Source organism: Pinus tabuliformis, chromosome 6 (genome assembly GCF_031772625.1).
Source record: "Pinus tabuliformis cultivar Carrire ecotype Pingquan chromosome 6, CPIR1, whole genome shotgun sequence".
NCBI classification, from domain to species: Eukaryota; Viridiplantae; Streptophyta; class Pinopsida; order Pinales; family Pinaceae; genus Pinus; species Pinus tabuliformis.
In genome coordinates this window covers 1643274690-1643289738 of record NC_142292.1, presented here as the reverse complement: position 1 = coordinate 1643289738, position 15049 = coordinate 1643274690, and the positions used below count along the sequence as shown (strand labels likewise).

General features: G+C 36.8%; 1 protein-coding gene across 7 annotated transcripts; it reads left to right on the top strand.

The window, feature by feature from the left end:
- Nucleotides 1-9424: 9424 nt before the first annotated feature.
- LOC149265255 (chaperone protein dnaJ 8, chloroplastic-like) lies at nt 9425-14789 on the top strand. 7 transcript variants are annotated; one of them, XM_089429219.1, is made up of 7 exons: nt 9425-9674; nt 10054-10444; nt 10543-11453; nt 11547-11649; nt 13825-13951; nt 14191-14259; nt 14375-14789. In XM_089429219.1, exons 5-7 carry the CDS (start codon nt 13841-13843, stop codon nt 14543-14545), a joined length of 351 nt encoding a protein of 116 aa, XP_089285345.1. In that variant the 5' UTR covers nt 9425-9674; nt 10054-10444; nt 10543-11453; nt 11547-11649; nt 13825-13840; the 3' UTR covers nt 14546-14789. The 7 variants fall into 7 exon arrangements, 3 of the variants coding, with proteins under 3 accessions (XP_089285345.1, XP_089285338.1, XP_089285340.1); XR_016260044.1 differs by lacking the exons at nt 13825-13951; nt 14191-14259; nt 14375-14789 and having other exon boundaries at nt 9427-9674; nt 11547-11650; XR_016260047.1 differs by lacking the exons at nt 13825-13951; nt 14191-14259; nt 14375-14789 and having other exon boundaries at nt 9427-9674; nt 9960-10444; nt 11547-11650.
- The last annotated feature ends 260 nt before the right edge of the window (nt 14790-15049 follow it).

The window sequence follows — 15049 nt, the reverse complement described above, 5'->3', positions numbered from 1 at the left end:
TTAAATTTCAATTACGCGCCACAGATCTCCAGATCTCTACCGTCCAAATTCTACTTCTAATCCACGGTTGACCTTGTGATCCTCATCCGCTGTCACACGGATCACGAAAACCTGCTTTCTATTACTATATGTAAAAGGAATGGGACGGAGACGAACGCCGTTAGAGAGACGGAGTAGTCGACGGCCAACACATCGGTCGGAAAATGTGCTTTTCTGAAAACGAAAACCGAAAACCGAGGAATTTTGAAATGATATAGGTGTACGCATGGGTTGGCATGGATGCAAGATGAGGTGTTTTGGCGGTCATCAGAAAGTTCGGCAAGGAAGCTGACCATGAGCCCATGACCCGCTCACATATATAGATGTGCCAGCTTACATAGGGGCATTTAATACCCAATGTATGGTTGGTGGCGAGTCCTATTTCCAATCCTATAACATATTTATGACACTCTGACATGCGCCGGAGATAGCTATTTCCAACGCCGGGTCCGGATAATTATAGAAAAAAAGAAAAAGCTGCGCGTTATAAAGGGCTATCTCCCGAACATGTCAGGCGTCATAAATATATTATGGGGTTGGAAATAGCTCTTGCCTATGGTTGGTTAGCTCTTGCCCTTAATCTTTGCCGGGTTGGATGTACGGGTATTGTCAGTTGTACTCTCGAAGCGACCAGATAAAATTTGAAATTCCAATGTCCCTTAATCTTTGCCGGGTTGGATGTAGGGGTATTGTCAGTTGTACTGTTAAGAGTGTATTAGATACCCAATAGCTGCACAAACACAAATATTGGTTGTCGGTTCTCATTATCTTTACGGTACATACTAATTGGAACAAGGATGAGCGTTCCCGGTATGAAAATTCCAAATCCTCAAACTGACTCTCTTGATCGACTTCTACAGGCGTACAAATAGGCATCATCTTTTATTTATAATTAGTTGAACTCTAAAACGTCATTTCTTAGCAAAATTTATGAAGAGATGTTATATGACCATTGAAATAAGTGGCAGAATTTACCTTATTTGTTGGGCAGTTGAGACAACACATAGCTATAGATGTTATACCTTTTTCATTTTTGGAAATTTGTTTCATGATTCAAGGCAGAGGCCAAACCTAGCTTTGTAAAAGAATAAAGAAGTTAGATGAAGAGAAAAAAATATTAGTATTTGGGAATAAAAAGACTTGTAATTTGTATTGGAGCACTTAGCTTTAAGAAAGTTCAATCAAAGGATTCTTGTTTTAGCATATGGCAGTATACTTATTGTGAAAGTGATACTTTTTGTGATTTTCATAATATATTTATTTGAGTATATTTAAGTTATATTTTAGAGGTTAAGTTGAGGCTCAACTTCTTTTAATTCTCTTAGCAATGTCATGTTTGACATTGAAATTAAAATAAAAAGAAATTGTTTGTATTTTCTCTTTGCATTCATTGATTGTTGCCCTGATTTCATATAATTGAGATCAATTTTTCGTTGAGCCTTTGAAATGATATTTTATGTGCTTTCTTTCTATACTAGGTAGCTAATATATTTATTTTGAATGTAAATGTTATATGTTATATTCATGTAATCTCTTATCATCATCTACAACTTATTTGTATCTTTCATGGTTGAATGCTAGCTCTTTTGGTTAAATTGCTGGAGGGATATTTCTTGTGATTTTCATAATATATTTATTTGAGCATATTTAAGTTATATGGAACACTTTAGAGGTTAAGTTGAGGCTCAACTTCTTTTAATTCTCTTAGTAATGTTATGTTTGACACTGAAATTAAAATAAAAACAAATTGTTTGTATTTTCTCTTTGCACTCATTGATTGTTGCCCTGATTTCATATAATTGAGATCAATTTTTCATTGAGCCTTTAAAATGCTACTCTATGTGCTTTCTTTCTATGCCAGGTAGCTAATATATTTAGGTTGAATGTAAATGTTATATGTTATATTTATGTAGTCTCTTATCATCATCTACAACTTATTTGTATCTCTCATGGTTGAATGATAGCCCTTTTGGTTAAATCACTGGAGGGATTGTGTTTTAGATTTTAAATCAACGAGTTTAACCTTAGCAACCTCTTTCTTTCAAAAAAACCCACATCCTAATGCCTTGGCATAGTTTCCTAGCTAGAGACTGTTTATAAGGGACAACAATAAGGATCAAACTTCTCAACCTTTTTGCAAGTTTTGCACTCTAAAAGAAGTTTACACCTCAAGGGATTTGATCCCTCTCAGCGTTTAGTAGATATGGTTAAATGGATCCATGTTGATTTACTTACCAAAAGTATCTCAAGATAAATCTCTAGTATCAATATCAACATTAAATGTCGTTTGTGATAGTTGGTGATGTGGGAGTTGAGGGAGTGGGGCTGGGGCGGCTAACCATAGCTGTTTCGACCTCGGATCGTGCCTCCCTTCCCATTTCCATCATGTCACCCTTTGCTTGCAGGTGTTTCTTCTGGTTTGTGGTGCCATTTTCCTGATGTGCAGGACGCGTTTCAGTTGATGTGGTTTGCTATGTATAGTTTACCCAATTTTTATCTGTCATGTCATTTTCTAGTCCACTGTGGAAGAGTCAAGGGAACGGAGGGTTGGGATGTCATCTGCTGCTTGGATCTCTTCTTCGTGCTATTTATAACCAGGGTTTTGTCATCAACATTTGGAGTTGGTTTGTTTTGTGGTGCGATTTGGTTTTATGGGTGGTCTTCTTGTGTTTTATGCAGAAGATTTTTGCTTTTGCCGACGTCATTGCCTTTTTACCTTTGGCTTGGGCTCCGCACATGTGTTTGGAGGGGTCATGTCTCAGCCTCTTCTTGCCTCTTTCCAAGATTTCTCCAGTGTCATTGTCTATGTTTCTTGCATGGATTTTGTAGGGGTTTCTCTTTGATTTTTGCAACCCAAGTTTTTTCCTCAAAGGCTTGGTTTTGGGTCTTGTTTTTTAGTTTTCTGAGTGGCTTGTGCCCATTTTTTTTAATGTTGTTTGATTTTTTTACCCATTTTTTGTTGTTCTTTATGGCGTGGGTTTTTTTTCCCAACCTTCGATCATTATCTGATCTATCCAACATCGACTAGTTTTTCTTTGTGCTATATACTGTCCTTATTTGGGTTTTCTGTGGGCCTACATGCCCTACCACTATATTTGGTCGGGCCTGCACACCCAATTTAATTTGAATCTCTCTGCTTGGTGGTATGGAGCTTATTGACCCTAGGATTTCATACCCTGAACCTTCTTCGTCCAATGATGGATTTTTGTATCAATCATGTTTTTTATCAAGATTACATACGCACATCGTGTGTCTATAGAATCTAATTTTATTCCTTGTTTACATAATATAATTATAATTTTTTTCTTTGAAAAAAAACATTAAATGTCTTTTATACATTACTCTTATTGCAGTGAGAGTAGCGAGGTTCTCTACAACATAATATGAGGAAGAAGTTGTCATGAATGAGCGAAAAAACAAACAAACATAAAAATACATTAAATACATCAAAAACTAAAAAAAAAAACACAATTCAACCCCATCTTAACTAATACAAAATTAAATTAAATAAAAAATAAATAACTACCTATCTATATACATATATGACAACATCTTACAAAAACTAAAACTAGGTTAAATCTATCTTAAATTTGGCCCTATCAAACATAGAGAGGGATCAAGTTTATTAATGTGTACTTTTTTTAATATGAAGGAATTAATACATGACATGGATTTAAATATTTAAAACTTTACATATTAAGAAATTTGATCCCTTCTAGTACTTAATAGTTTCGGATTTAAGTTAAACCTAAACTAATTTAGATAAGTGATAAGTTTCTTTTCCATGCATATGTCTAAATTCTTATCCTTTATGACATATACATGATTATTATTAATTTTTCTTCCTTAAATTAAATCTTACAATTTGTATTATATAAAAATGTAAAAAAAATTATAATGAAAAATAACCGACATATTATGTTTATAAAATAACGTTTTATAAACCTTTAAAATTTTCAAATTAAAAATCAATAAGAAACTTTATTAAAAAATAACTTACACATTTAGAAATTTGTTCTTGACTTCTTTAGGAATCAGGTGTTCCTTCTCACATGAACCTTTGTATTTTTCCTAGTCTTTGGTGAGTGAAGGGCTACCACTTAATAACCTTTTTTCATGACTTATACTTAATAACCTCTTTTGATGTGGTATAATTCATTTTCATAGAATTATAAAAGTTGGATCAAGAGAAAAATGGTACACTTTGCATGAAATTCATTAGCTATTAAGAATGTTCGATACCAAATGAAATTATATTTTAATGTCCATGAGACTAAAAATAGATTATGGGACCATTAGTTCCTTGCTTTTCACCTTTTGAAATTCAATCCTTTTCTTATTCAAATTGATGATGAGCTGGAACAACCGTCCAACAATCCCCTCGCTGAAAAGACAATGCCAAGAAATCGATCCAAACATATTCCCATAACTTTCTCTGATGTCTTTGAATCCATCACATTCCAAAATGAAATGTTTCTCTGATTCCACTGCCCCAAACGTGCAAAATGTACACACCCGTTCTTCCCAAGCTTCTTTAGGAATTTTCCACCGCCCTATTTCACACCGAAGTTGATGCGAGTTGGTTCTTAATTGAGCAATAAGAACCTTTGCCCTCCACAAAATCCTAGCTCCAATGAACTCTTTTTTTTATAGATCACACATAGGGTTGAATTACGCAATGTAGTACTTATTCTTTCTACCCAACTATTTTCCCCATACCCATTTACGAAACTTATCCATAACAAAATTCTTTAGCTCCTTGCTATTTGTGGGACAAGCATTGAGGTAGATATTCCATTTTTTCATCCGTGTGTAGTTTTGGTTCATCCATGTTTTCTTTCTTTTGCTCATGCTTCATTGAAGATAACATTAGGCCATCTACCTACTCCCATTTGCTCAATTGTTTTTAGATATCTTATGAGTTGCACCATAGAAATTGGTTCGATGGGAGTTTCTCATGTTTCACTCAACATTATATCATAAGGTACCAAACTTTTTATTTTGAACTTGCTCATGATTACACATTTTTGGATTTTCTCAATTTGTTTCCATTTTGAGACGGGGGTGCTGCTAGCCCGCAATTCACACCCATATAGCATCACTGGACAAAATAAGAGTCCAAAAATCACTTTAATCATTTTCTAATCCCATAACTCTGCCTCTCTACATATGTTTTGAAGAGCATATAATGTTTTCCATCCTCCTAAAATTCTCTTCTTTCTGCAGCCCTCCCAATTAAGTTTCTTGTTGAAATCAATCCCAAGGTACTTGCGCTCATTTACTTCTTCAATAATGTTGCCTTCAAAGACGAACGTATGCTAGCTCTGCTTCCTTTTATTAGAGAAAATCATTATTTTTGTCTTGCTAGTATTGACTTGCATATATCCCCACTGCTCTACAAAAATGCTGAAGGGAATATAGGTGCATTTGCAATCCATGGGTCGATTTAGAAATCAATACAAGATCATCAACATATAAAAGAAGTTTTATCACAAACTCCCCCAACCGAACACCATCTGCACTTTGCAGATTTAGCCACTCTTCCAGTTTATCAATATATAAACCAAAAATAGTAGGGTATAGAGGGAAACCTTGCTTGACTCCAATGTCACTTCTAAGGCTTCTTGGAATACCTGTTGAGGTTCTAATTTTGACTTTCACCTCTTCATAAAGTCTATGGACAACTGCTCTATAATGCAAAGGAGTTTCAAGTTATTCCATTCTATGCCACAACTTATCTCTAGGGACTGTGTAAAATGCCTTTTTGAAGTCAACAAAGCAGGATACTACTTCTTCTTTGTCCTCCCAAACCTTTTCATTAATGTGTCTCAACGTGATACCATGATCCACTGTAGAATGCTTCATCCTAAAACCTGATTGTCCTCTTGCCCTCTTTTCTTTTACTTCTACCCACTTACCGATTCTATTTTCTACCATGTTGCCAAAAAGCTTTGCAAACAAAGGATTGATCATAATGGTTATGTAGTTGGAAGGATTATTAATGTCTCCGCTTTTAAAAAGGGGTATTGTTAGGATAGTTTTCCATTCCCTTGGGAATCCTTGTTGAATGATGTTGTTGAATAATTCCATGATGTGCGGTGCAAGAGTGTTCATTCCCCATTTTATATACTCTACTTGGAGTTCAACGAAGTCCTTTGCCTTTCATGTTTTCAACTTCTTAATTCCAATCTCCACCTCCTGTAATGTGAAGAGCTTTGTAGTTGTGTTGATCATGGGGGGAGGCTCCACCTCTGATTCTTTCTCATAGAGTTGTCTTTCATATTCAAACCATTGATTGGTTGTAATATTATTTTCGATTTGCTTCTTCCTTGGTTGAATTTCTTGCCAGAAAAGCTTTGGATTATTCTTGCTAAGATATATTAACTCTTCTCGCCTTCTTTGCATGAACTCATATTTTTTCATTTTTAGTATATGCTTATATAAATATACATTCATATTCTCCTTGCCTACCTTTTTCAAGGTTCTACTTGCCACTTTGCATTCCTCATCAAACCAAAAATTTACATGAAAGCAATTTGATTTTGATTTCCTATTTTTTGCTCTTTTGCACTTCTCAAGTGCACTTTGAATTATATTTGTTAACTCATGATTGTTGAAGCTTCTGAAACCAATTTTCTCCTTCTGAATTAATCTCTCTGACATTGTCTTGAAGATAGTACAATTTTCTTATGTTAGAAGAATTTTGCCCCTTGATAGTGATTGGCAAGAGCATTGGGTTTTCCTCCTATGCTACCTTTCTTCTAACCATGATAAATCTATAGAAATTGGGTTATGGTATGACTTGAAGTCCTAAATATGCTCTCCAATCTTAACTTCATCTATCATTTTTATCAAGCTCTGTGAACACATCACATAGTCAACGACACTTGCCCCATTTTATGTGTTTCAAGTGAAGTTCCCAAACCTTTTGCATCTATCTAGACCACTGCAAATAATTAAGTTGAAAGACCCACACAGTGTAAGCAACTCCTCTCCAAAATGGTTTCTAACTTTGTCATATTTTGAACACCTCACCCATTAGGGATTCTCCTCTTCAATGAGCCAAATAGAATTGTGATCCTCTTTGCAACAAAGAATACTAGCTTGATGATTTGTTGTTCTAGCATTGAAATCTCCCACTAAAAGAAATTCTCCCTGCTGAGAGTACACGACAATATCTTGCTTTAAAGCTGCATATGGATACTTGCTGTCTAGCCCCTTATTTTTGCAAGTTTTTTGAGACTTGAGGGGAAAAATAACATGCTGCAATTCTTATGTGATTCTAATTCTCTGATATTTTGAACCATAAATATTGTTTATTTTCATATTCTTTAATTAACTGAATGTGACAACCTGCTTTTTCTTTCACTAAAACTAGTACTCCCCCATACCCTTTGCCATTTTATGCTACCTTGTTCCAAATTTCTAACTTCAAATAACTGTCAAACACACGAGTTTTTCAACCATCATGTTCATGAGTTTTTGTGAGACAAATTATGTTTCTACCTTCTGAAGTAGGCCCTAACACATGTCCCCTCCTCCAAGGGCAACCTCTACAATTCCAACAAACTAAACTTAGGTAGACATGGGTAGGATTTGACTGCTATGTAGTTTGGAACATAAGACTCAAATTTGAGTCTTCACCCCTTTTCATCCATGCTGATGTTGTTGTTTTCCTCCCTATTATCAAATTCTCTGTTTTTTTTTTACTGCCAACCTGCTCCCTTATTTTTCTCGGAGGCCCAAACATTGCAATAACTACTGTTACCATTGTACAACCATGACCTTTTCCCTTCATTTCTTGCTGTTCTAATTTTCTCCACTTCTTCCCTTCTCTCCTCTTGTTGTTTGCTGGTTAAATCTTCATCTAGGAAGAAGTGTGAGCCTTTCAAGAGATTCTTTTTACCTAAGAGCTAGTGTTTTTCTTGCACGCTTTCCATGGTGACTTTTATGGGTCGAGGCTTCTCTTCACATATCTTCCCCACCCTCCTTGCTTGGAAAATTTTCCCTTTCCAATGTAGTTTCTCTTTTAGAAAGTCTCTTGTCAAATTGAGAGTACTTTCATTCTTCCCATAATATCTTATTCCCTTGATAATAAAGTTTGTTTCCCTGTCCTTTCTTTCTTTGTGTTCTCTTTCCTGTGCTCTACGAGCACTTGCATATTCTTCTTCCTCTGTCCTTATGTAACCATTAGCATCTTCAGCTCTAGCTTTGATTTCTTTTGGACCATCTTTCCTATTGTTCTTTTTTGACTTCTCTTTCGAAAGGTATGTTTGTTTAGATACTTGTGTATCTACCTGAGTTGTTTTAGATATTATGGCATCCTTGTTTGCTGCTATTGGTTCTTTCATGGTTTGCCACACTGTCTTCATGCTTTTCCATTCTTGTTTTATTGTCTCTAGAGCCTCTTATAACATTGTTACCTATTCTTTTAAAATTCTATTACCTTCAATTAAACATTGATTTGCAACTGTGATCTCTGAAATTTTGCTGTCTCTTTCCTGTTATTTGGCTTCCAAAATCTCTAGCCTTGTTTGGCTTTCATCAATTCTTGGACATAGAGATATGATGATCAAGTAAGAGGTGTAGATGTGGGACTGTAAATGGTTGATTCTTCTTTATTTTCACTGCTCTTATTTATTTTCTCTCTAGAACATTTTTCTTCCTCTTTGTTACCATTTAAGGCGAACAAGTCTACACCTTAAAGTGCCCCGATATTGATTTGCATTTACCTAAATCCACTTTTATATTTTGTCTTTTAAAACAATTTTGACTTGATCCAAATAATTTGTTTTTGCAAAACCTAAAGTTTCCTTACCATTTCTAACATTTACTATTGATTTGCTTTCCATTTTAAGATATAACAAAAGGCTGAAACTTGTCTAAAAACTAGCTGCTAAGACTCTTTAACAGATGAATCTAAAAACACCACAAACACCACGAAACTGTTTCCCTTGAAATTTCAGTTCTGTGATAGATCGTGTAAGTATCAATGTGTACTCTGTTGCAATAGCTATACTCTTTGTCTCTAGTACACCCTCTTAAATCATCGTTTACTAAACCTCTCAAATTGATCCCTTGCAACAACTGGAAAACTTTGGAAGACGGTAGACGGTATTGTCACCAATCTGGTAAACGTTGAAAACCTGGGGATCGTCCCCAAACTGGACGGAAAATCGGATTGCTTACCCTTCACTGTTCTATTTTTAGGCCGATAGGCCTTCCTATTGAAACAGCCTTTCGTCGTTCTTTTCATTGTCAGGTTGACACCTGGCGCGACCCTTCTGCTTTCCACTGACATACGATATTCGTCATGGTCCGAGAACTTCTGCAGCTAGCGCGAGTTGTATTGCCCAGGTCTCGCAAAACCTCTGCAGTTGGCGCGAGTTGTATTGCTGGAGTCTCACGAAACCTCAACGGAAACCCTCTCAAGGTTGCACAATTGCAGTTCTTCTTATCGATTCTGGTGGAGTGCTTATTAGCCACTGGGATTCGACCCCTGCCATTGCTGTTCGCGCATCTGTTGATATTCATTCATTCATTGAGCCATGCTACCAACGGTCTCCAGGGGCCGCCCGCCCTCGACATTTCGGCACAGTCCCCTCTTTCCTCAGTACCTTCGCAGAATCATCAAGGTTAGTACAAATTCCCCATGTATACATTTTTTGGCTATTTCTATTTATTTCAATTCGCCGTTGCCCAAGAATTTGGATCCTACTTTTTTAGGTTATAGATCCGTTCAGGATTCACCAGGGATGATTCAGTCACTTGATGAATAATCTCTGTAAATATTTAGAGAAGGGGGTTTGAATTTTAACTCAACTGCACCGCCCAACCGAGCGATTTAATAGTGAGTAAACGCAGTGCGATGATGTTATGTTTTGTCCTGTGGGTTTCAGTCAGTTTATTCTGTAGCGCAGGTCGCTGGTTCAATTCCCACTACTTCTATTATATTGCTGGGTTTTTTAATTCCTCGATCCAACGGCGGAGGCCATAATTCTTTTCTCATTGCAGATGATTACTAAAGCCTGGGAAGAGTTAAAATCAAATCAAAATCAAAGCAGTTTTGGCTGTTTCATTTGGTTCCCATCTCGACAGCCATGCTCTGTGAGAGATCTGGGTCGCAGAGGAAATCGCAGCTGTAGGCGCTTGGGCGGCTTACCACCTACTCTGGCTCTCAAGAATGGGGCCCGCAGCCATTTCTGTTTTCAGCCAACAGGGCTATGTAACAGTAAATACAAATATCGATTATAACTTTACTAAACTGTATATTGAATGGGGTATACGCCATACGGCACTGCATAATGAGATCTCCAAGAAAGGACTAAGGGGCCCCTCGGAGCTAAACTGCTTTTTATGGCTTCTGGAATGCTACAATCTCGCAAAACATCCTGCCATTGTGAAAGTAAGTAACGTTGCTTTCTTCTCCTCTCCTGTATTTTTAGTTTCTGAGATGATGGGTGGCTGAAGATGCTTTGGTTTTTCGGGATATTTTCATCGCAGAGCCTGATACCAATCCTGGGACCAGATATTGTTCTGCATGGAATCAAGCTGTGGAAACCCACAAATGAGACTGCAAGGAGATTGCAATTGGACGGTCAGTCAGGACAATGTGATGAGGTTGCCAATGTGGTTTTAGGAAGCAATGCTAGGATTTTGAAGGGCTCACAGATGTATACGGGCAATTTGAGACAGAGACTTTTAAGTAAGATTGCTGCATTGGATACCTACCAAAATCATGCTCATGTAGAAGATGTAAGGTTCTCTTTGGCTCCAGTGTCTTTTAGTTTACAGTATTGCAGGACACACACACATAAACTTATAGGGTTGACCTTTCAGGAGCAACCCTCGCTCATGTAAAATCAGGAACGAACCTTCTAACCAAGGTAAAGGACATTACCTGTTTAGGTCCTGTTCATCTTTTTGAAAGGTAAATGAAATGGTGTCATTGGTTGCCATCTGAAAGTTTTTGGTGCCTGGAGAACAGTTTTTTTGACTTATAGCTTTATCAGTGAGAAAGGTTTCATATCAAATTTCCTCGTGGTTTAATTGCATCAAACCCAATGAAAAAGAAATTTTTAATAAAATTTGGGGTCTGTCAAAAATTTTGAAAACGGGATATCCCATCGCGGCACAACTCTGAATTTAATACAACAAAGACCCATCTATATTCTACCCTTCAACTCAATTTAAGCTCCGACATCTCTGAATTCACGGTGTCTGATCAGCTTGGATATGGCCATGGCCGATATCTCGTTTACTGGGACATCTCAGCTTTTGCAGAGGAAGAAGAACGTCTCTTTATATCGTCTGAACAGTTCTTTCTTGCCGCAAAAACCAGCCACGTTCTCCTTCAATGTCAATACAGAAAAATGTTTTTCGTCCATGAAAGTTGTCTGCTCAGTTGCTCCAAGGTAAAATCCACACTGGAAAGGCTATGGTGAAATTCTCTGATTTATTGTGCAGTTTGGTGAATTGTTTAAGTGTCGTTATTGGTATTTTTGTAGCCAAACTCAGGCGCCAACCCCTGCACCCACTACCACCCTGACTCCGGACGGGAAGAGAACAGATTGCTTTGGCATTTTTTGTCGTACATATGATCTAAAAGAGGTGAAATTTTGCTATTTACTTTGTGTATATTTGATCTTTTTATTTCAGTTTCCTGACTGCTCACACAATCATTGTTTGGGAATTGTATAGCTATGTTATATTGCTCTGTTGATAGAATAAGTACATGTAGTCAATAATCATGTAATTATTTTGATCATATCTCATAATTATGTGATTACGTAGACCTGTAGACTTTAGCTGAGCTGTCATTGGTAGCTAGCATATGTCTGATCTTGTTTGGAGAAGCAATTTGCTGTATAATAAATGGTTAGTTTGATCCGGTTGTTACTGATTGTTATTGTATTGAGAGATGTGACGTGTAACTCTTGGTGTGTGCCCATGGAATGTTGTATTAAGTGCATTGAACATGAACACTAATCCAGACCCATTTAACTCGAGTGTGACATACAACTCAAGAATGTCTATATTGTAGCAATGTTGAGTTGCAGGCCTTTTGATTCCCCATAATATGGTATTTTCCTCTGCAAGAAAAGTTACATTCTTGGTTAACTCCACAACTTAGGATAATGGGTGTCCAACTGCTATGGTTAGTTTGTCTTGCCCACAACCCTCCAACCAAGGGGTTGCTTTCTTGTCTCCTTCCCACAACTTTGGGGTTACAATCTTACACCTCCTACAGGCATACAATTGCAATCTACTTAAAACCCCGCTAGCCTCGGGTCGTTTGTAACCAACTCTGTATTTTTTTTCCCTAGCTCTACAACCTATCCAACTTTGCAAATCAAACTTTCCTTGTCCAACTCAGATCAACCTTTTCCCCTACAAGTTGAATGTCCTCATCAACTTTTAATTGAGGGAAATTTTCCTATCCCTTCTATTAAATGTACCATTTATTAGACACTCAGAGTTCTCCCTTTTTTCCAATTTTGAATAACTCTATTTCATTTTACCAAGTCTACCTGCTTCTCTTCCGCAACACTTTACCTTTCTGCAACACTTCCTGTTGATAAGACAGTCCCTGTTGATAAAGATGGTTCAGAAAGCTTCAATTGATCTATATTCACCACAAAACAAATGCCCATGTACGAGGCTAATGCTGATTGGAAAGAGTGTCTCTGCAATCTTCTCTAGAATCTCAAACGGTCTGTATCTAATTGTTTTGTTTCTTATGTGGGAATTTAAACTTTTTTTTTTTCGAAAAGTGCAATCATATTTGGTCCCCATCTGAGAGGTATGTGCTAATCTGATGCTTATCATGCCTTTTTTGTAATTGTCGGAGAATCTTGCAAGTTTTTTTTGCAACTACTCCTACGTTTGCTAGGTTCACTTCACAAAATTAACAGCGTATGATCATTGGTTCAGCTTTCTCTTGCTTGTTTGAACCCTCTTCTAATGCCTGGTAAGGTAAGTCAAAGGGGCTCGATAGAGGAAATACCAAGCAAATAGCAAACAGAGACATTTGAGTGGATCGATGGGTGTACTTTAATAGAAGTGTCGAATATAAGGAATATGCTTTGTAGCATCCCCATGCTCCCACTGGGCACTAATACCCCTATATATTTGATAAATTCCAATAATAATAGAAATAGATCTCAAATATACTAGAAACATTAAAGGTATACTAGATTTGGAATTGGGAAAAACTCTACAGGTACAAAAAGATAAAGATATTCAATTTTTTTTTTTAGGAATACAAAAGTACAAAAATTTGTGAAGAAATCAGTGAGGAAAGTTTAACTCACAATTATTTTGAGCGAACCTCTGTTAACTGTTGCAAAACTGAACTCTTATATATTTTGTTGCACCTATCATAGAATTCACACGAGACCTATAGACATTTGGGTTCAAGATGCTTAGAGATGGTTTTCTGTAATTACGTGATCTCACCTAAAGTATTACTATTATGGATTAACCCTTCAGAATTAGTGTTGGTACGTGGCATGTGATAGTTTTTGGTTCAGGATGATTTTGCTATGTTGCAATTGTTTCTGGTAGATATAGATTACTATGGATCATTCAAACTTTTGTGAGCCAAGTGTGTACATGTGTCATGAAACAAGAAGACTTAATTCTGTCAGAAAGTTGGGGATTATGGTGAGTGCTTGTCACAAATAAGATAGATCCCTTGTTTTCTCTACTATGGAAGATGCTCCAGACACTCACAATGGGTTGCACACTGCTATTAATCTGTATTCTATTACAAATGGGAGGCAGGAGGAATGTAACTGTGATGGCCTCTGTTGCTTTTCCTGGGATGAAAGAGCAGTATGAGACGCTGAGATTGACCCCTGGGGCTTCTGAAAAAGATGTGAAGAGAGCCTACCGTCGCCTTGCATTGCAGGTATGCAAGTATCCATTTGAAGCTATGTCTCTTACTTTCAAGATCAGATATTTTCAATAAATCTTCCATTTCTGAAGCAAATAGAAAAAGAGATACAGGTTTGAAATAGAAATTAAAAATGTCAGACTTCACACATTCTTGAGAATTTTTAAGAAAATTTGTCTGGCAATATCCCTGGTCATATATAATGTCAGAAAACATTAATATTGCACTCATATGTTGATATAATCTGCTTACAGTATCATCCGGATGTTTGCAAAGGAGATGTGCGTGGGGTTCAATTTCACAAGATCAATCAGGCTTATGAGGTAAATTGCCTGCCTAAGAGTAATCTTTATCTATATGCATTTTCATTCTGTAATATGGGACTCTTATGCAGGCCCACGGTTTTCTGATTGTTGTTACTTTTGTGATAATGAGCAGACGTTAATGTCCAGTTTAGCAAAGGCAAAGCAGCAAAGTTATTCTGCTGATTACTCTGTCAAGGGCATGATGGGAACCAATAACGCTTATTGGGACGAGTGGGAAGAATGGATGGGATGGGAAGGAGCTGGAACCCTTGATTATTCCTCTCATATTAACATTTATGCCTGATGAAATTTTATCATAGACTGTGTAGGTGTCTATTGTCCGGCCTTGCAAACAGTTATGGCCTCTCCATTACCGATCCCATGTTGACTGTTATGGGCTATCTATAAAGTTCCTGCTATTGGCAGAAAAACAACTGTTTTAGAAAGTCCATAAAGCTTCTTCATTCATCTCCTGGAAATACAATATGTTCTTCTAACTGTATAGTTGATTTTATTTATCTTCCGTTGGTTTCCATAACACAAAGGACTTACTATCCAGATGAAGCAACAGCTTTCTGAGTTGTCTCTGTTTTAGTGAGTCATTTGATTTGGTCATGGGTCCTGATTATTAGACTACCTGTACATATGTTCTGTTCATTTATACTCTCAACTACTTGTACATACCTGCGGGATATCTCTCTGGACCATGTGATTATTATGGGGATCTGCTCTTCATTAAAGAGCTCCTAACTATTCTTCCTGCAATTTGTAATGACATTCATCTAATGGAAACCATTATTTTGATTAA